Raw genomic sequence first — 22,250 nt, 5'->3', positions numbered from 1 at the left:
ACATGACAAGTTTTTATTCAAACAGATAAATATAGCACACATAAATAAAAAATCAAATGTATTTATGCTCATGAAATGTCTGAATTGTCAATGTCAGTCTGACTGATAGTTTGAGAAATTGGAATGTGAAAAATAAAAATACTTGTAGAGTTTACATATTGTATTTACATAATCCATAGGGCCTCCAAAATATGTGTATTTATGGTCCATTACAGTATCCCTGTACACTATATCTGGTATTTACACTCCTTTAAAACAAAACCATTGGTAATTCAGCAGTGCAGTGTAAAATGAACAGTTGATTATTGATGACATTAAGCACAAAATGCGACGTTGAAAAGCATGCTGTAAAAGTGTGTGGCTTGTGCATTTTGACCCTCACCTGTTAAATTGTTAATGTTATTCATGAGAATATTTAATACCTGAAATTCAGTCTTAATAACATGTGATGTAGTACAACTTGTATGTATTTATGTCTGTAGTTCACTCTGTTGTTTTAATGTGCATATTTGAATATATGCTTTTATTACATGTGTTTATTTTATATTAGTAAATGTCTGAAGAAAAAAGTACAGTTCTTGGAAGAAAAACAAGACCAGCTTCAGAAAGAAATGCAGGCTAAAGAAGATATTCTTGAGCACACAACAGCCAAACTTGGAGAAATCTCAGAGAAACAACAGGAAGAATTGGAATCCCAACAGAAGGAAATGGATGTAAGTTTTGATTTCTTGGTTGGAGAGTGCTTATATAAAAAACAAAGCAATGAACATTATACACAGGTTTTTTTTGTAGTTCTTCATTGTCAAAAATCTACCAAGAAACATGGATTTGTTAAGATTAATAATGTTAAATATGTGGATGCATGTAAAATGTAAACATTGTGAATGTTAATAAAGCAATATTTAAATTCTTTATATTGTATTTGAGTAACTGGAAATGAATCTTTAATTAGGAGAATAAGGTTTTATATAAATATTGTAAAACTAATGAACACTAATGCAAACTTAGATATGATACGTGGAAGCTTGTGATGTCAATGTTTATTGGAGTGCACTAGGATTGCAAGATATTAAACTATATAACACTTGGAAGACTGTATTGTTGACTAATGAACAGTAGTACAGTTCACTGTTAAAACTACAACATATAGAAGTCTGCAGTTCTAAATTGGCTTATTGAAGTGAATATAAATTTAAAATATACAAATTTTAAATTTTCATTTTACTTAATAAGCATTAACAAAAACTGATTTTCATTTACCTTAAACATTAACAAAACCTGACGTTTCATGTAACTTATATGTTGACAAATTCTGATGTTTCACTTAACTTTTATAATATAAACATGAACAAAACATGATGTGATGGTTAACTTAACAATTATTAACAAAAGCTGATGTATCATTTAAGTTAAAAATTATTAACAAAAGCACTGGCATTTCACTTAACAAACATTAACAAAAACTGATTTTCATTTAACTTAAAATCCATTAGAAAAATGTCATGTTTCAATTTTGCATTAATATGCCTTTTATGAATTCAGCTACTGCAAAAACGGGTGGAAGAATTGTGGGAAAAGAATCACTGTTTGGAAGCAGTTAATATTGAACAATCTCGACAAATAAAAGAAGAAATTAAAAACACATATGAATCTGCTCCACAACAAATGGGAATGGAATCTATGGTGAATGCTCTGACCATCTGTGACAAACTTGCACTTAAACAAGAGGTATGGTTTTGTAACTGTTTCTTTTGGGTGGTAGAATTTGTTAAACACACAGAGTAATATCTCAAACAGGAGATGTGACTTTGCAACTTTTTTGTACATCTGATAGACTTTTGCTGTGTACTCATAATATTTCATATAATAAAGTAATCATTCATTTCTTTTGTACCATATATATTATTGAAATATATTTTTTGTTTTGAAACTCAGTACAATTTTAAACTTTATTGGCTTTTTAATTATGCTGTTTAGGGAATAAGAAAATGGCTTTAGCCAGTAATCAAAGGGAGTTTAAGAAACTGAAAAACATATTTGTGTTTTTTGTTGAAATTCTTGTAGAAAAGTTTTTATTTTTATGTGAAGAAACAGGTCAGAATTAATCATTTCAAAATACAAATACTTCAGCCAGAATATATATTTGTTTTTCCTTTCCCCTCAGATTGTTTGTCTAAAAAAAGCCTTAGAAACAAAAGGGGATTTGCTTCATAATATGGATGAAAAGTATGCTCATAGCAAGGACGTTTGGGAAGATAACTGTAGGAAGGCAGAGAGGGAAGTTCAGATGCTTGATGATATAATTTATCAGTGTATTGATGTAAGTGGTAGAGGTCTTTGCAGAGAGAAAGCTAATGGCATATTTGATAAATTCAGAAAACTACATTAAATGTAGAACTTTGTAGATTTTATATTTACTTTAAGTTTTATGTGAGAATAAATTATATGTGAAAAAAAAAAAGATTATTTATGTGCCTTTATAGACATGTTTAAGTTCATGTGTCTTTATTTCAGGAACACATTTTACGTTAGTTCATATCTCACCAGATTTTCAGAAATTAATTATATGATGGTATGTAGTAGTTCAATGAATGCAACTTTATGTTTAAAAATTAACTAACAGCCAATTATTAGGAAGTTATGAACACAAAATGTTGATATTAAAAATCTTGTTAAAAAGAATCGGAGAACTTGTGTATTTGAAAACTTAATGATTAGATATTTCACACATTGTGCTAAAGATGACTTTCAGTTTTATATGAATTAGCAGTCACAGTTACAGCAAACTTGTTTTGTTTATATTTAAATCACTAAAATGTAAATCAAGCATAAACAAACAGATAATGCTAAAAAACTAAAAGTTATGATCGTGTTTCTAGTTAGCTTGTTAGTGAGATACATTTTGTATTTACAACACAATAACATAAAACATTTGTTTCCGTTGTTTAATTTTTTAAGGTTTTTATTTTTGTATTTACACTTCATGTCATATCATTTTAAGGGGCTATGTCTATTTCCATATAATTTCTGTTTTCTGAGGATCCTTTTTTTTTTCATATGACTTCTATCTTCATAGTGCACATTATTTCATAATTCCTGTCTCTAGGTAATTTGTTTATCAAAAACTGTATTCTTAAGCTCTATACTAGTTGGAGGCTATATACCTGTTACCATGTAATTTCTAGCTTCATATTATAAATGTTTCTTCTTGTAGTTACTGTAGTTTATATTAAAACTTTTTTTTTCATTAGCATGTATACCACCAATTTTTGTTCACTTCACTATACTTAAGACTCTCGGAGACTTCAGTATTTTTTCTTTATATGACTGTTGTTTTCCTGTTTTCTAGACTCTCCAAAGCATACCAGAAGTAGTGAACTCCTGTGAGTCTCTCAGGAAGCTAATGACTCTACTAAATGGTGGGTCGGCATCCCATGACTCAAATACCATCTCCTTTAACAGGAGAGATCATCCTTTCAATCAGACTAGAATGACAGTGTGAGGCACCACAAGAATTATACAACATTATTTAGCAAACAAAGTCAAGTTCTTTATTAATGTTGTGTATAGAATGTGATTTAATGCTTTGTTATATATATTTTTATGAGCTTCGTAGAAAGTGGCTTAACTTTGTTTTATTGATCAATAAATGTAGTAACAATTTGGTAGAACTTGTTATCTCTTGTCAATACTTTTGAGGGACATATGATCCATTAAAATCTAGTTTTTATCTAATATTGCATAGAACAACATATATCTTTATTAACAAAATAAAATTAACATTTGTGGTTAATCTATAAAAATTTACTTCAATTAGTAAGTTTAATGATGCTTAATTTGTAAGAGTACATGGATACAGAAGTTGTAGAGTGATAAATAACTACATAAGTTAGATAGTATATTAATGCTTAATTTGTTTAATTACACAAGACTACATAAGTTGAAAAGCTTAATGATATTTAACTTGTGGAATAATACATTACAGTACAAGTTGGTGAGTACTCTGACATTTAATTTGTGTAATGACATGCAATTAGTGGTGAGAATAATAGCATCTAATTGGTGTAATGATATATAATTGTATAATTTCACGAGAACATTGATGTTTAATTGGTGTAATGATACGTTATTATGATTTGATGAGCATGATGCTGTTTAGCTGCCCAATGAATGTTTCAAGAAAAGTTGTGAGTGGAATAGCTTTGAACTTATAATCTGTGGTGATGAGAAAACCCACTTGTAGAGAAAAATATATATGTAAAAACAGCTAGTATAGATTAAGAAAATTCTATGTAGAGGAGTGAGCAACACTTCAACCTTCTTCGGTCATCATCAAGTTCACAAAAAACGTTGCTCACTCCTCTACAAAAATATTTTCTCAACCCATACCAGCCATTTTTACATATATACTTTGAACTTATATAACAGTCTCCTCGAACATCATAATATGTATGTGAATATACACACTTTGTTTTGGAACAGTAAACTAATATGTTTCAAAAAATAGTTTAGTTTTGTAAAATAAGTTCACCTGATTATTTACAGGGAAAGAAGTCATTTCTAGTTTAATGTACAGAAAAGATTGCCCATAATACTGAATCATCTAAAGATTCTGGATTTAGCATTGGAACAAAAACATCTGCATTAGCGAGTTTAATCAGTTTAATTAATGACAAAGATTGATTGTGATTCGAAATTATTTACGATTTTTGACATTATATGTTTATTTATTACACTATGTAACAAAATGTTTACTTTTTCTTGTTCTTGGGCAGAAAGTGTTATTTTCAAATTGCTTATGCCTAAAGAAAATGGTAAAAACCTGTTTTACTCTTCAGACTTTGCTTTTGTGACCTGGGAATTTGTAATGAAAACATGATGGGAGACTATATTTGGGGGTTGATACGTAAAAGTGATTTACATTACAGTCGCAAATCGTGAAAACTACTCTCTTCTAAACATTTTTGTATAATTTTAGTATAAATAGATGTAAATCTCTTATGTTATTTTATTCAGACCTTATGTAAATGAAAATGTGCAAATTTGCCTGTTTTTACATAGAAAATATGTTAATTTCTAAATTTCATTATCCAAGTCACAAAAGCAAAGTTTGAAGGCAATAATGGCCATTTTTTGTACTTTTACAACATAAGCAATTAAAAAAATAACACATACTATCCAGAAACACAATTTGTGTTATATAGTGTTATATAACTTGAATAATGTGAAAGTGTCCTTGCTGAAGAAGTATTACTGTTAGGTTGATGTACGTTTCCCACAGTCGGTTTCCAAGATGCCACATCTAAAATTTATGTTGTCATCCACACTTAATGCAATAAACTACTAACATTCAAAACTGTTTTCTCTTCGTGGACTCCAACTATTAAATTTTAGAAATTAGAGTTAAATTGTTTAACATTTAGAGATAATTATAAGAAAAAGCCCTCATGTTTTTAGGCCAGTGACTTGAAAATTTCAACTTTGAACTTACAGCTTTTAGTGACCTTTTTTTTATGGTTGTTTGTAGTTAACTGAGTTTATGCTATGTATTTACGCTTTGATCTGCAGCCCTTCAACAACTTGGCGTAATAACTTATTCTATTTTGTATTTTTAATAAAACTGAAATAGAAACCCTTATAACCTGAGTGCTTTTGAAAAGTGGACCTTTTTTCTTCAGGGGCAGTTTGGGAATGCTCAGTATAATTGAAAGAGTGATATATAAAGATTTAGTTTAATAATGTCACAGAGGTCATCATACTTTCTGGGAATCTTTTATTTCTCAGTGTAATGTTGTAAGAGTCTCATTTCCGGTGCTATGTAGCCGATGGCAACAATGTACATGAAAAGGTGTTGGTGGTATTTTAATTTTGGAATAGATATAATATACATGTGTTTTTAAGAACTGTGTTCAGTTGTTTAAGTAAAGAAAACACCTGGAGAGTGATTGAGAAAGATGTGTTATATAAATCAATTTAAAAACAGAAAAAAAAAAATTACCTTTGATATTTCATGAAAAAATAAATGAAGAATAAATTTATTTTTCTAACAACATCATTAATGGAATGATCATGTTGGTTGAAGTGTTGAGCAACAGGGAGATCTTTTTTGGTGTTAATAGAGAATTTGTGATTGTTGAAATGTTCTCTGAGAGTTGTTTGTGTAAGCCCTATATACTGATAATTGCTCTTTTTACATGGTATAAGATAAATGGTGTTTGTTTCACAGGTGATTTATTTAGACATTTTAATATTTCATTGATTGTGCTTGATGGAAAATGAATTGGTCGTTTTTATGAATTTGCAGGTTTGACAACAGTGTTTACTGCATGGACGAAAACCATTTTGGGGTGGGGTATAATTTATTTTTGTGTTAGCAAGGATATCTTTTAGAGTTCTGTTTTCTCAGAAAGAAACAACAGGAACTTCAGGAAAAATCTGTTTAAGAAGACTGTTGAGCTGTAGTAAATGAAAATATTTTTTTGGAATTTGTGAAACATGTCTGTGTTTAAAATGGTAGGTAAAGGAATTTATTTGAAAATTTACTCTTGCTCTGGTTTAGGATGTTTTTCTGCCAAATGTTGTTAGCCTTCTCAATTTGTTTGTTGATTTTGATTTCTTTATACTCTCTCTGTAACATGGTTAGTTTTAGATCCTTAGTGTGTTAATCTGTAATCTGTTTCATTTAAGCATATTTTCTTTATTCTAAGAGCTTGACTGTAGATAATGCTTTATTTAGTGTGAGAGGGGTGATATCTTTCATAGTGAAGGTATTGTGGTTTGTCTGTAGGATTTTTGTACAAGTGTGTTTTTAAAATGCTGTTTTTTAGAGAAACCGTAACATCAAGGAAGTTAATCTGTGTAGGCAAATAATTGCAAGTAAACTTGACTGTTTTGTGAAAGGAGTTTGTAAGTGTGATATATTCTTTAAGTGACTGAAGGTTGGCTGTTCAAATGAAAAACTTGTTGTCTGTATAATGTCTCCATGTATGAGGCTTTACAGTAATGAGTTATAAAAGCTGATTTTCAGTATGACCCATAAAGATATTGGCATGATTGGGAGCCATTTTAGTACCCATTGTAGTACAGTTAACTTGAATGTAGTGCTTGTTATAAAATTCAGAGTTATTCAGAGTTAGAACTAGGCTAGCAAGATCGGTTATTGTTTGATATTGTGATGGGTTAGAGATGTTTAATGTGGACTTTAGAGTTTCTAGCCCTTCATCATGTGGGATGTTGGTGTAAAGGGAAAGAACGTCCATCAGGAAAGACTTTTATGGTAACTGCCTGTCAGTGTTAATATCTTCTATGATGTTGAAAAAGTGGGTAGTATCCTTTATGTAAGAGGGAAGGGTACAGGAGATACTTTTTCTATGTTAGTCAACAAGAGCAGACAGCTTTTCAATAGCCATGTTTATATTAGAAATTATGGGTCGACCAGGATTGTTTGGTTTGTGTATTTTGGATAAGAGATAAAAGTTTCCTGGAGAAATTTGTCTGAGTATCAAATACTGAAAGGTTTCTTTGTTGATTTTATTGTCTTTGAGGAGTTCTTTAAGTTTATCAGTTATGGTTTTAATTAACTGAGTTGTAGGATCACGGGAGAGTTTTTTATAGAAGTTAATGCCGTTGCAAGTTAGCTTCTGTAATATAGTCGTTTTTATGAAGGATAACAATAGCTCCACCCTTGTTTGCTGGTTTTACTGGGATATTGTTATTCAATTTAAGATTGTTTAAGGAAATTTTTTCATTTTGTTTAATGTTATTAGGACATTGCTTGGAGGATTTTAAGGTCTGTATTATGTCATTTTCTACAGCTTTCTTGAAGTGGTTCTCTGTTTGGTGGAGGTGTTCATAAAGACTTTTTTTTAAAGTTAGGTGTATGTTGATTTTCAGTTGAGTGAGGTTTGTTGTAAAAATGATTGCAAAGTCTTAATTTGCTAGAGAATTCATGGAGGTCAGAAAAAGTTCAGACGCTTTAATATAGATGTTATTTAAGTAGAAGTTGAGATATTTTCTAAGGAAACTGAGTTCTGCTTCAGAGAGAGTTATGTTTGAGAGACTAACAACGTTAAAGATATTTCGTGATATTTCATTGTTATTTGCACGCTTTTTGTAATTGCTGTTATTTTCAACATATTTGTTAGTTTGAAAAGGTTTATGCATATTAGAGTATAGAGTGTTTTTTAACTGTTTGTTAGTGTTAAGAGATAAAGGGAGTTTGTGCTTTTTACTAGACTATTTAATATGATAGTTTCTTTATGATCAAAAGGAATGCTGTTAGAAGCTTTTTTTGTATTGGTGTTGTTCGTAGAAAGCTGTTTTTCGTTATTCCTTTTGAGAAGGAATGTATTACTTTGATTTGTAAATATTTTCATTTCTTCTTTCACTTCCTCCAGACGATTGTGTAGATGATAATAATGGGAAATTTTACATCTAGAATATCGACAGAGTTTTGATAAAATGTTTTAGCGATATTCATGAGTTCTAAGGAGGTGTTTTCAAGGATGTGTTGCCAATTGTTGAAGTTATTATCATGAGCTTCTATTGTTATCAGTGGTTTTCATGTGAGATATTGAGGTATGTTTCTGTTTTTTATGCTATGTGCTGGCAACTTGGCATGTTGATAATGTTTCGTGCCTTTCTCAGTGAGTTTTCTAAGTTTCCGAAATAGTTGTGTTCGACTGTAATTAAGTGGTTCGTTGTTTGATTCATGCTTAGTGTTGGCAGATATTGGTGTAAGGGAAGGAGTATAAAACTATTTCTTTCAGACTGTTGAGTGTATTGCTGAGAGTTCATGGTAACAGATGAAAGACTGCTGTGTTCTAACGAAGGTAATTTTACAAGTGATTGATCGACTGGTGAAGACTGTGGTGTAGAACGTGTCAAACCTGCAAATTCATAAAAACCACTGATTCATTTTCCAACAAGCTCAATCAATGTAATTTAAAATATTTAAAGAAATCACTTGGGAAACAGAAAACACCATTTATCTTATACAATGTAAAAAATCATATATAGGGCTTACACCAACAACTCTCAGAGAACATTTCAACAATCACAAATTCTCTATTAACACCAAAAAAGATCTCCCTGTTGCTCAACACTTCAACCAACATGATCATTCCATTAATGATGTTGTTAGAAAAATAAATTTATTCTTCATTTATTTTTTCATGAAATATCAAAGGTAATTTTTTTTTTCTGTTTTTAAATTGATTTATATAACACATCTTTCTCAATCACTCTCCAGGTGTTTTCTTTACTTAAACAACTAAACACAGTTCTTAAAAACACACATATTATATCCATTCCAAAGTTAAAATACCACCAACACCTTTTCATGTACATTGTTGCCATCGGCTACATAGCACCAGAAATGAGATGCTTACAACACTACACAGAGAAATAAACAATTCCCGGAAAGTACGATGACCTCTGTGGCGTTACTAAACTAAATCTTTATATATTACTCGTTCAATTTTACTGGGTATTTCCAGATTGCTCCTGAAGAAGAAAGGTCCACCTTTCGAAAACGCTCAGGTTCTATTTCAGTTTTATCAATACTTCTTGGAACTACGTGTGTTTAGCACATAATTGTATTTTTAGTAAATGTTCTCATTTTGAAAATGTTTCTATAATTCGCTCTAAATAATGATTTTTTAACCCTATTATCTCACTTCATTCATACCTGCATCTTATGAGCTCAAAACTATTAAAAAATAAAAGTGGAGTCAAATATTATGATATTAAATATTTGTTTTAAAATTATAAGATGGAAGGACAACCCAATTAACGCCGACTGGAGAGTTTTGTGGAAATTAATTCAATCAGTTTGTTTGCTCTTAACCCCAAATCTGATTAATGGGCTATCGATGCTGTTCCCACACACACGTATCTAAACCCGATTTCTAGCTTGCTGCTTTGCCACTTGGGTGTGTGTGTGTGGGGGAACGTTTCATAAATTAAAAAAAATCGTAATATTATGAACCACGGAAAGCTAAATTTAAAGGAATGTTTATTCAGAAATTTGAATTAATGAATTTGTTAAATATTACACATATATTGCACTGATATATATTTCGGTTTTATTTCTTCTACCATCTTTTGTAGAAAAATCATTTTAATTTCTTCTCTTTTCAATTTTCAACTGAAAATGATGATGCATATTTGTGGGGAATTTCATGTTTCTGTAAACCGTATCTAACATATAACGTCACATCTTAGCACCTGCAATTGCGGTCTCGAGCGACATTTGACGTCATTTCCGAGCTGTATAGCCGTCATGAATAAAATTGCAGCATGAATAGTATTAGAAACTACTTCTGAGTACCAAGATCTATTTAGTTAGTAACGTTTCATTAATTTGTATTCTTTTCTGTAATAAGCTAGTTGGATTAGAAACTTTGTGGACTGCTGAATATGACAATTATTAAGTCTAATAATCGGTAAATTCTCTCATGGATTACTGAAATTCCTAAAGAAACAAAAGTATATAATAATCTAGTGTTTTTCATTTTGACTGTGAATCAAACCAATGCAAATATTTTAGAGGTTTAATTATACACATGTGCTAGGGTGCTAGTGATAACGATCCTAGAACTATGTTGCATCACCTTTACCTTGATTAACCACTGTGATTCGAAGAGTCTTACAGATTTTTTTTGGTGTAGTTTGTTTTATTATAAAATATCGGCCAGATGATGGCGATTCGAAGACTGTGGTTCATCTCACCAGATAATCCTGTATGTGGTCTATAATGTTAAGATCTGGGTCTCTCGGTAGTCCTTTTCTCCAGTTAATTCTGTAGATGGTGTACATGATTAAAATATGTTTTTTCTTGAAGTCGCACATGGGCTTTATGTTTTGGGTGACAATCTTTTCCTTGTGGGACAAAGCACAGTTTTACTGACCAAATATTCAACCATGGCTTCTGATGTCTCCTAAAGAATTTTTTAATATTTACTTAGAAGTTCAGAAACATCACAAATTGCACAATGCAACCAACTCCAATATGCACAGCACTGTCATAGGTTAAACTTACTTTTATGCCACCCGACCTAATTTGTATAAATTGGTTGTTATCCCTTCAAGGTTCCAGTTTTCACAGACTATTCATTTATCAGAAAGGTGATCGAGAATCATCAGGAATGATGTACATTTTTGTTTTCCCATCCATCCAGTGTTCCTATTTTTGTTTACAACACTGATATTGTAAGTAATGTCATTTCTTATGTAGCCACTTTGGATACACCAAAGTCAATGTGAATATTTACAACAATTATTTCCAGTATTATGTTTTCAATAACATACAAACTAAGCCTTTATTGTATCCTACTAGCTACAGATCTTTTATTATTAAGTTATTGATTCTCTTAACTGGTCTTGTGCACGGATGTTTCACTACAAAGTTGCTGATTTTGTTAAAAGAGGTTCTTGTACAGTAGATCATGCGTAAAAATCCTTGCTATTATTTCATGTTTCAATTTTCTACACTTTCGTTCATTACAAAATATATTGAATGCATTTCGTTAATACACACATATAATATCGTCATAGACAACGAGAATTCACATGACGAATGCCTTTAACGTAACAGAGCAAAACTGTTTTGTAATTACTGTTAAAGTCTCAGGATTATCATGCTTATAAAAACAGAATAATAAAGGATCTCAGTTCGAGAAGTTTCAACAATAATTGATCGATCTTAATCAAACTTAATGAACTTTGTCACGTGACTGTTTAAAAGCCGACTTCATGCAACAGAATCGGAGATAGACAAACCTTTCAATTTGCAAAACGTTTCTTTTTCTCATATTTTATTTGTTTTAATTCAATAGTAAGAGTTAGAATATTTTCATTTACACGCATGGAGTTTGTTCATAAAATATAGCACATCCTCCAGCTATTTAAATTGCAACAATCATATATAGCTGAGCGAATCATATTAATTGCAATAAATCAATGAAGCATTGCATTACATCGGAACTTGTCTGTCGGATTTAACACGAAGGTACTGAAGCTGTGAACGTACCGCCTTCTTAAGATCAAACAACTTTCAGACCGTTGTAGTGGAGATAACTATTTACCTCTATGACTGTCCCTTTATCTATCTATGTTTATAAAAACGTGTGTATTATAAGTCTTAATTATCAAATACAACTTTGATAAATTTCGAGGATACCTTAATATTATAAAAGTAGCACAGTAGGATTTTTTTTTTAAATTCTTCTAATACAAACACACTAAGGATCCGGCATGGCCAAGTGTGTTATGGCGTTTAACTCCTAATCCCGAAAGTAACGGGTTCGAATCCTCGTCACACCAAACATGCGAGCACTTTCAGCGGTGGGGTCGTTCTACAGTGACGGTCAATCCCACTATTCGTTGGTAAAAGAGTAGCCCAAGAATTGTCGGTGGGTGGTGATGACTAGCTGCCTTCCCTCCAGTCTTACACTGCTAATTTAGGGTCGGCTAGTGCAGATAGCCCTCTTGTAGCTTTGTGCGAAATTCAAAAAACAAACACAGTAATAACTGCAAGTATTTAAGTTAATTTAGTCAACTATAACCTAACCATTTGACTAATAGCAAAAAAATTAAATCACAGATTATTTGGACCTATACAAGTAATGAACATAAATATGAAACAACATTAACTCTAAAAAGTCTGTGAAAGTATTTTTATTTTTAATTGAAATATACGAAATGTAAAACAAAAATCGTAAATGTTTACATGTGTTAATATTTATGTTTGTTTCTATACTGATGTTTGAACAAAACTACTCAAAGGCTACCTACGAAAGCCAACCCTAATTTTGAAGTGATAGATTGAAGGAAAGCAGCTCGTCAACGCTACCAATCGTTAACTCTTTCCTAACATACACTGAGAATTGGTGTAGCATTATAACACCCCCACGCCTGAAAGGATGAGCATGTTTGGTGTTATACCTCACGACTCCCGTATTGTGAGTCAATTTTCCTAACCACAAGGTCATGCCAGGCCCAAGAGCACTTATATTTAAAACGATTTTCGAGCTTCAACACGTTGTTGATCTGTAGTTCATGTCGTTATGTCTGGTTATGTGTCTTGACGATAGCCTTGCAGCGTAGTTTCCATTGCAACTGTTTCGTCGTTAAGCTGTCGTGCTCAAAGCGCACTACTCGTTACTTCATACTTTTGATATTCCATAACGTCATATCACACGAAAAAGACGGGTTCCCAGCTTCACCTTCAACAGCCCAATCGCACAATGGTGTTGCATCAGGCGACTTTACTAGTATGCCTTCATGTGAATAGTATAAATAACTTTTCATTCTTTAGGTGTTTGAAGTATGCAGTGGTTGAATAGATATGTCGTGAAAACAAACATTGTATGTGTCTCTTATGCTGCTTTTCATAGATGGAGTTTCTTTTTATTATGTTAGGTGTTGATGCCTAAAGTACGTGTACGACCTTCGACACTAACTTTTATGTTCATGAACACTCACTTGCAACGAGATACTGCGCTTTGCTTATCTTGTCTAATAGACGTTATTAGAGATGGATCCATATTCTTTTGTTTTCCTGTGCCTTTGGCCCGGATGGCCAAGCGTGTTAAGACGTGCTACTCGTAATCTGAGGGGCGCGGGTTCGCATCCCCGTCGCGCCAAACATGGTCGCCCTCTCAGCCGTGGGGGCGTTATAATTTGACGGTCAATCCCACTATTCGTTGGTAAAAGAGTAGCCCAAGAGTTGGCGGTGGGTGGTGATGACAAGTTGCCTTTCTCTAGTCTTACACTGCTATTTTAGGGACGGCTAGCACAGATAGCCCTCGAGTAGCTTTGTGCGAAATTCCAAAAAACGAACGCTTATTCAAAATTGTTATAATATAACACAGTCAACTCTCTGTAATCTTGTTGATACATTTGCTTAAACTCTTTTATTAAATGGGTTTATTATACATGGCCGTTCTTTATTGAGTATTTGAATACTGAAATCAACAAATCACGTGACAAACACAACATATGTGTACAGGTTTATAATTTGAAATGTTCAAGATGGTGCTGAAAAATATAAGAACGTGAATCAAATTGGGAAACCAGAACTATCCAGAAAGAAAATTGAAACAAGTCTTATCCTATCCTAGTAATGTGTTTGTGTTATCCTCCGCGTAATGGTAATCATGCGCTTTAAAATAAAAAGTAAAGTATGGGGATATGACCACTGTTAATATTTTCATACAAGTTAAAGCAGTTTCTCTCGATTACTTTAATAACGAGAGTTTATTATTTTAGTAATAGATGGCACCACTTTATAAAGCGTGTACTTTTTTTATCATACCATTCAGACAGTGTGCTCGAGCGAGACCAGCCAGCCATGTGGTACAATGTGTTTAACTTTCCAGCACTAAACGAGGTCTGGGAGATAGCAGAACAAATATGTCATTCTAGTTTTAGAAGATTTATAACACATAACGTTAAGGAGATTGCGCTATCTATAAGTGAGAACTTTGTTAATTTATTTATGAAGTTTTCATATTTTCGAAATTAAAATAGGGGCAGATAAAGAATGTACGTATGATATTTTCAGTCTGAGAGAAATTACTTATATCAGTTATAAAACAAAGCGTAGAAGAGCATTTCTTAAGGTATTTTAATTTAAGGCATTCAAGAAAGAAATGCCACTGAAAAGAGAATGTTCATCCAGGCGTGGACGACCAGGACATACACCGAAGAAACACCCCCACCCTAACAAATGTAATGCGTGTTGTCAGAGGTTCACGACATTTTTGTTCTCTCACGTGGGCTTATGTGCCTTGGTGGTTGGGTATAGCATCATTGGAGCTTTTACCTTCAAGGCACTGGAGGCTCCTCAGGAAAAGAAGCAAGCTGGTCAAGTGATCGAAATGAGAGAAGAAATGGTAAAACGACTTTGGGAAATAACATATAGCTTGAATATTCTTTACAAAGAAAATTGGACTCACACAGTGACAGCTGAGATTCGTCAGTTCCAATCGGCTTTAATCGCCCACGTGAGAGATGGTTATGATGGCCAAGGAACCGGCCAACAGTGGTCATTCTCTGGAGCTTTCTTGTATTCTTTGACCATCATTACTACCGTAGGTAAGTCTATTCTTGCATCTCATCATGACAAAATTTTATAGATTTTAAAGTCAGTAAAATATCCAACAAAATACTAGCTGATGGACAATAGCAACAGTTAGTAGTTTAGTAACAATAGAACAACATAGTTATCCTACTATTGAGAACGTAGCAGTGCACAACACAGTCTTGCTAGTATCAGGTACATAACAACATAAGTACTGTATTTTAGTACATATGACTATGCTTGCATTGCCCAAATAACGAAGTAAAACATAGCTATACTAGTATTACAGTGTAACAACATAGTCAGGCTAGAATTGTGTACGTAATAACAATATAACAACATAGTTATCCTAGTGTTATAATATGATACATATGTATAATCCTGCTCCTGTTAATAGTTCATATAACGATGCAAGTCACAGTTATGCTAGTATAATAATATAGCAACATTGACAGCTTTGTCTTGTGGACGTAACAATGCAATAAAACAATATGCTAGTATGATAAACATAATGTAATTGTAACAATATAACTATAGTACGTTCATATTTTGTTCAAAGAATTTTAACAGTACAGCCATGCTTTTTGTATGTGATTACGTAGTCATAGTAGTGCTATATATGTATATAAACTAACAAAACTATTACCAATGTAATTATTTTTTGTGCACACATAATAAACAACATAATCCTGTAACTGTCTAGAAACATTTTCTGATGTTTAATTATAAACTCAGTTTATTTGTTTGTTGAAAAACCACAAATCTACACAACGGGAGACAAATTATGTCTCATATTTAAGAGTAACTTTTACTTTTATACTGCTACACTTAACTAATTATGCTTAACGTCAAACGATATATTTCTAAGATAGTTGCTAATCTAATATCCTGTTTTTTATTATTATATCTGAAGTTTATGTTTCTAAGTTATGTTATTAGAAAATATATGTCTGTATTATTAGATTGACGTAAGGTATATATTTGATTCATACAACGTATTGCATTTAATTTACATACATATCACTATAGCAGATTCACACAACAACATATCATTATAGCAGATTCACACAACAACATATTACTATAGCAAATTCACACAGCATACGATATTAGATTCACGTATCACACGACTTTATTAAATTCGCACAGAATATCTCTATATTTGATTCATAGAACACATGTATATCACTGTACTTGATTTGCCTCTGGAGAAATCCCAGGTATAAAATGACATTGATTAATCTAACACCTAATTTGCAACAGAAATAATTTGTAAAAACTGATCCTTGACCCTTTTCAGATAATGTACACTTAAAAATATTAGATAAAACCTTTACACTTGGAGTCTAAACCAACTTTAAAATAACCTCCAAAAATCTCACATTTCCTCTATAACTGTTGGAACATTTTTTCTCGTCTGCAGGTGTTTTAACAGTTTTTAATTCTAAACTAAAAACCGAACAAAAGTAAGAACTAAACCTTCATCGATTTGATTAGACTATGGAGGAATTTACTTGTTACTTTTCAGGCGATTCTATATCTTGAACACTTCGATTAGTCTAAAGGAATTTCTTCGGTAGCTTTTAAATTATGTTGTACTTTATACAATCTGGTTAGACTGAATTAATATATTTGTAAGGCATTTTATGCTTTGTACAATCTTGGACGTCTTTTCTACTCTTTAGATGATGTTCTTCTACCTTATAAAGTTTGGCTATTTACAAGTTTTGTTTTTGTATTTTGTGCGAAGTCATTCAAGGACTACTTGTACTAATCACTCCTAATTTAGAAGTGATAGATTAGGAGGGATGCAGCTAGCCACCATCACCCACTGCTAACTTATGAGCATGTCTTTACCAACAAAAAGCGCGATTGATTGATACACTATAACGCTCTAAAGGATGAAAGGGTGAAAACGTATAGTGATGAAACACGAAACCGCGACCTCCATGCTAGGTCTATTTGGAGAAATTTCTTCGCCCAGACTTTGAGTGATGTTGTATCTCTTACAAATATGTTAGTCTTTAGGTAGTATTTTATGGATTGTATGTGCAAACTCCATGCTATAAGTACCAAACATGCTGGCCTTTTCAGCCGTGGGGGCGTTATAATGTGCGGTCAATCCCACTATTCGTTGGTAAAGAGTAGCCCAAGAGTTGGCGGTGGGTGATGATGACTAGCTGCCTTCCCTCTAGTCTTTCACCGCTAAATTAGGGACGGCTAGCGCAGATAGCCCTAGAGTAGCTTTGCGCGAAATTCAAAACAAAAACAAACTACCATGCTATAATTTAAAATAGCTTATAGACGAGTGCGAATCGATGCCATAAGTAGGCCTAACTGATTAATTGACCAATGATAAGTTTGGAAAAAGTCGCGTGACAAAAATTTCTTATAAGATGAAATTTACTCTGTATGTATAAAGATTAGTTTTATTTCCAAAAATTATATATTCTCGAATGAATTAACCAAAATAGAGATATATTTCTCGTACAATTTATTTGAAACAGATGAAGACGCATCGCGTCTTAATTACTAGATAGAGCAGGGTGGAAAAGCTGCCAATTTTCCCGTCTTTGATGTTGATTAATAAGTATTTGTTTCTTGGAAGGAAGCGTACCTTATGAATTCAGGTTATGCACATCCTGTGGAAATAACTCAACTTCAAATGTAGATAAAAAGAAATTCTCAACTTTTTCGTTATCGACTTTTGATGTTAGTTGCCTACTTAGTATAGGTGTAAATCAATGTGGCTTCAAAGACATTTTCAACTAACTTTCTTCGAAAGTATTATTTAGCTCTACGTTTGGTTTGTTAACATGTACAGTAAGCAATGCTTCATTTATATTCTTATATTGTTTCATTCTTTTTACAAACTAATTAATGTGCTTTACGTCAATAGTGTGTACGTTACTTAAACAGATTCACGAGCTATAGGACAAAGCTATTTAAAGCTATGTTTAAGTTCCTCTTGTGATGTTACCGTACCGAAACTGTTTCACGTACTATAGGACAGATATTTAGCATTAACTAAGGTAGTTCATCAGTTATAGGGTATTGCTATTTAGTACTATATTTAGTTTCGTCATGTACTAGTAATGTGTATACTACTTAAACTAATTAATGTATCACAAAGCAGCGCTTTTTTGTGATGCGTTTAATTTAATCATGCACTTGTAAGATCCATTTCACCTAATTAATTCATTTCTTATACGACAGCGCTGTTTACTGCTATATTGAATTTACTTACGTGTTAATAATGTATGGATATCTAAGCTAATTCGTTGTCTATCGTTTGTGCCAGCTGTTTAACGCTTGATAACACTTTTCTCTTAATTGACTTAACTTTATACACCATTCAGTCGTTTATAATCAATAATCTATTGTTAAGTTTCATAAGTTTCATTATGTCCTATATTGACCAAGATGAATTAATTTCTGTAACCTTTATTTTCGTTCTGCCTAGCCACTAATCTTGTGTATCAAGAAACGAAATAATCCAGAGAAAGTGTATTTATCCTAATGTTTATAAAAAACGAAAAACGCTCTTTTAAGCTAAGGAAACGTATGCGAATGGAGTTAAACTTTTTATTGTCAACTTGCTGACGTAAGATAAGGGATGCGACTCGTAATCTGAGGGTCGCGGGTTCGCATCCCCGTCGCACCAAACATGCTCACCTTTTCAGCCGTGGGGGCGTTATAATGTGACGGTCAATCCAACTATTCATTGGTAAAAGAGTAGCCCAAGAATTGGCGGTGGGTGGTGATGACTAGCTGCCTTCCCTCTAGTCTTACACTGCTAAATTAGGGACGGCTAGCGCAGATAGCTCTCGAGTAGCTTTCCGCGAAATTCAAAAACAAATAAACAAACAGACGTAAGATAATAAATTTGATTTGATATGGAGTTCAAGTTCTTTTAGTATATACAGTGTGCTTCGACATACAGTCTGTTAATCCCCGACATGAGGGAGTCGTTCGCATGAAAGTCATTTCATCACGAGACTTGCGAGACAGTTGTTACCGACTTAATCAAATTCAGATTAAATTTTATTCTTGACAAACAATTTCTTTGTTATGAAGCACAAAGCTACACAAATAGCTATCTTTACTTCGCTCTCAGGTATCGAAATAAGATTTTTTAGTGTTTAAGCCCTCAGGCTCACTGCGGCACCGAACAATAAATAAATTCCGTCTCACCGGCTACTTCATCAAGGCTCGCCTTTAACAGCAATGAATTATTATTCGAGTTAATTTAACGAATTGATGTTTCTAAATATCGATATTTATTGTAAAAGTTTCATTTTAAATGTTATAATACCAATAAAGGTCTTAACGTTCCAACTAACAAGTTTATATGTGAATACATCATACAAATTTTACCCGAAACTAATCAAAAACCGTTTCAACTTTAACACTTTATTGTATCTAATTTGTTCTTTTGAATGACGTTTCATCAACCTCAAGCGTGTCGAAATGTCGTACAGATTTAATTCTTTCCATGTAGATCGTCTGTCCAGAAGCACACACGATGAATCACAATATATAAATAACTCTGTCTTCTGTATTTCTTATGAATATTTTGTCATAAATTTAAATGACTGTACATTGTTTCACGCTTTAAATTATTATTTTGTACATTATGCTATTGACTTTAAATCTGTACACGTTCCATACATTTTAGAATAATGTTTTTGAAACATTGTACCTTTTTTCCGGAAGGAAGTGTTTATTAACTATTTCACACACTGTTATTTCATATTTTGCAAGTATTTACTCACAATAACATACATTTTAGAATTTTCTACACCAAAAACTACGATAATATTGTAGAAGTGTTTATTGTTATCTCTATGCTAATATTTTGAAAGAACTCTTCCCAAACAAAATGTTAACGATTCCGATTGTTGTGGATAAACTTTAATATATCATTAGTGTTGAGTTCCATGTTAGTGCATAAAAGCATTCCTCATGAGAAAAAATGTTAATTCTTTAAAAATTTAAATATATATATATGTCTGTTACCAGTTGAGTAAAATTACGATTTAAATATGACATAGCCCGACAGGATGATTATGCATTAATGACGTCACTATTATATGCTATAAAATAGCATAGGGAAATTCCACAAAAGTACCCCAAACTATTTAATGATATTGTTGTACTGATGTATTGCTGTTGCATCATAACAGACTTTGCAGACATTTTATTTACATTTTGTGCAATATGATAAGTTATGGACAGAACAACACGCATGTTTTTTGTTTTTTTTTGTAAAATATAAAAGTTCACTTTTGCCAAAAGATAATTTTAAATTAATGTTAAAACAACTTTAAAGAGATACCTTACATCAATGCACTGATATTACTAAAAGTGTAATTTTAACTCAGATTGACAGATTAATAAATAAAAATCGACATTCTTTAGGATTGTTATTTTTGGATCAAATAGGGAACACATAAACTCTCAACAATTGATTTTTGATGCTTAAAATAAAGTGAAAACGAAGCCTAGATGAGGCCTTTTACCATTCGGACATTTGTTTTAGATAACAGTGAACGTCGTTTTTTCTCAAAATAAAAAAATATTGCTCACAAAAGGAAAAAAAAAACTCCGAAAGACAATGTTTCTACCAGGATGTATAATTATTCAACATATATTTTTATAAATGGAGTTGTTTTTTAAAAGGACTAGATGTATCAGAAGAGGTCGCCAACAACATTTAGTCTAAATACATAAGTGATGAGAATCAACCAAAGGCAAAAAAATTATTACTACGTATAAAAGATGAAGTATCAAAGGCAAAAAGAGAAACTATAAGATATCAATAGAAAAAAAACTATTAATATAAAATAAAATAAAACAACTAATTAAAAAATAAAACCACAAAAGATTGGAAAAGCAAAAACTTCAACAATTAGAAATGAAAGTAATTTGAAGATTTACATTTTGACATTTGAGAAGTTAACATGTGCAATACATGTTTATGAACAGTAAAATATTTCTGTCTTTATATCTTCTTTGACAGCTAGTAATCTTGCATACAAATACGTCTGTACAAGACTACTAACTATTCGCATATATTTTTGAAACATTTGGTAGAAATCAATAGCACATGAAGCGAAGCATTTACTATTGTTATCAATTCATCCGAACTAATAACGTCGTTGTCCTATATAATCTGACGACGCTGTTATACTGCATAAACTTTTGTATGTGATGAACAATATATAACACAAGAAACGGTAACAAAGGTAAAGGAGATTTTCCGGTATAACCTGTACTATCAAGTATCTGACAAAATAACATAAGAAATTTTAAAAATGTTTTAACGTAACCCGATAGTGGGTTTTGCTCAAGTTTCTTCCAGGTGTCGGTGAGTTAATGGACCAAATAAACAGACTAGAATAACATTTAAACGCCTTGCTTATAAAATACAATGCAAACTTAATATGTTGTAAAAACATAGAGAAACGTCTAAAAAGTTAATTTTGGGCTTCTTAAAGTATATTAAGGCGTTCGACTCGTAATCTGAGGGTCGCGGGTTCGAATCCCGGTCGCACCAAAACATGCTCGCCCTTTCAGCCGTGGGGGCGTTATAATGTTACGGTCAATCCCACTATTCATTGATAAAAGAATAGCCCATGAGTTGGCGGTGGATGGTGATGACTAGCTGCCTCCCCTCTAGTCTTACACTGCTAAATTAGGGATGGCTAGCACAGATAGCCTTCGAGTAGCTTTGTGCGAAATTCAAAAAACAAACAAACAATCTTAAAATATGTACTGTTTTTACTTGTTTTGAGATTGTAAATACACAAACTGACATAAGACAATGCAAAATAAATAAATAAATGATAGAACATTTGTATTTTAAGTCTTAGTGTTAAAAAGAAAAGCACAAAAATAACGAATGGACTTCACTGTTTAGGGTTTTTAAGATATTTCTGGATACATACTGGTGGACTGGGACAATGACGTTATTCATGGGGGTTGCCAAAAGACATTATTGGTTAGTTCTTGAACAACTATGGAAGTTCGTATCCCGGTTAATGCAAATATTCATATTTGTTTTCTAGTAGAAACAGGTCAACTTTGGAAATTTCGGGTATTCACAATACTGTTTGTAATAACACGACTTTGAAATAAAAAAAGCACCTGCCGTATCTTATTA

At 32.2% G+C, this 22,250-nt stretch overlaps 2 protein-coding genes across 2 annotated transcripts in view; both read left to right on the top strand.

The window, feature by feature from the left end:
• Positions 1-3,671, top strand: part of LOC143240243 (uncharacterized) — a 35,055-nt gene extending 31,384 nt beyond the window's left edge. The window contains exons 8-11 of the mRNA XM_076482379.1: positions 551-713; positions 1,543-1,728; positions 2,165-2,320; positions 3,350-3,671. Coding sequence (XP_076338494.1) covers positions 551-713; positions 1,543-1,728; positions 2,165-2,320; positions 3,350-3,502 — 658 coding nt within the window. The 3' untranslated portion in view covers positions 3,503-3,671. The remainder of the gene's footprint in view (positions 1-550; positions 714-1,542; positions 1,729-2,164; positions 2,321-3,349) is intronic.
• A 10,708-nt stretch (positions 3,672-14,379) lies between these two features.
• Positions 14,380-22,250, top strand: part of LOC143239146 (TWiK family of potassium channels protein 7-like) — a 100,835-nt gene continuing 92,964 nt past the window's right edge. Inside the window, exon 1 of the mRNA XM_076479994.1 lies at positions 14,380-15,099. Within this exon, the coding sequence (XP_076336109.1) occupies positions 14,655-15,099 (445 nt within the window). The 5' untranslated portion in view covers positions 14,380-14,654. The remainder of the gene's footprint in view (positions 15,100-22,250) is intronic.

This window comes from Tachypleus tridentatus, chromosome 13, assembly GCF_004210375.1.
Source record: "Tachypleus tridentatus isolate NWPU-2018 chromosome 13, ASM421037v1, whole genome shotgun sequence".
In the NCBI taxonomy this organism is placed as follows: Eukaryota; Metazoa; Arthropoda; class Merostomata; order Xiphosura; family Limulidae; genus Tachypleus; species Tachypleus tridentatus.
The sequence above is the reverse complement of the archived record's forward strand: the minus strand, read 5'-3'. Positions and strand labels throughout refer to the sequence as shown.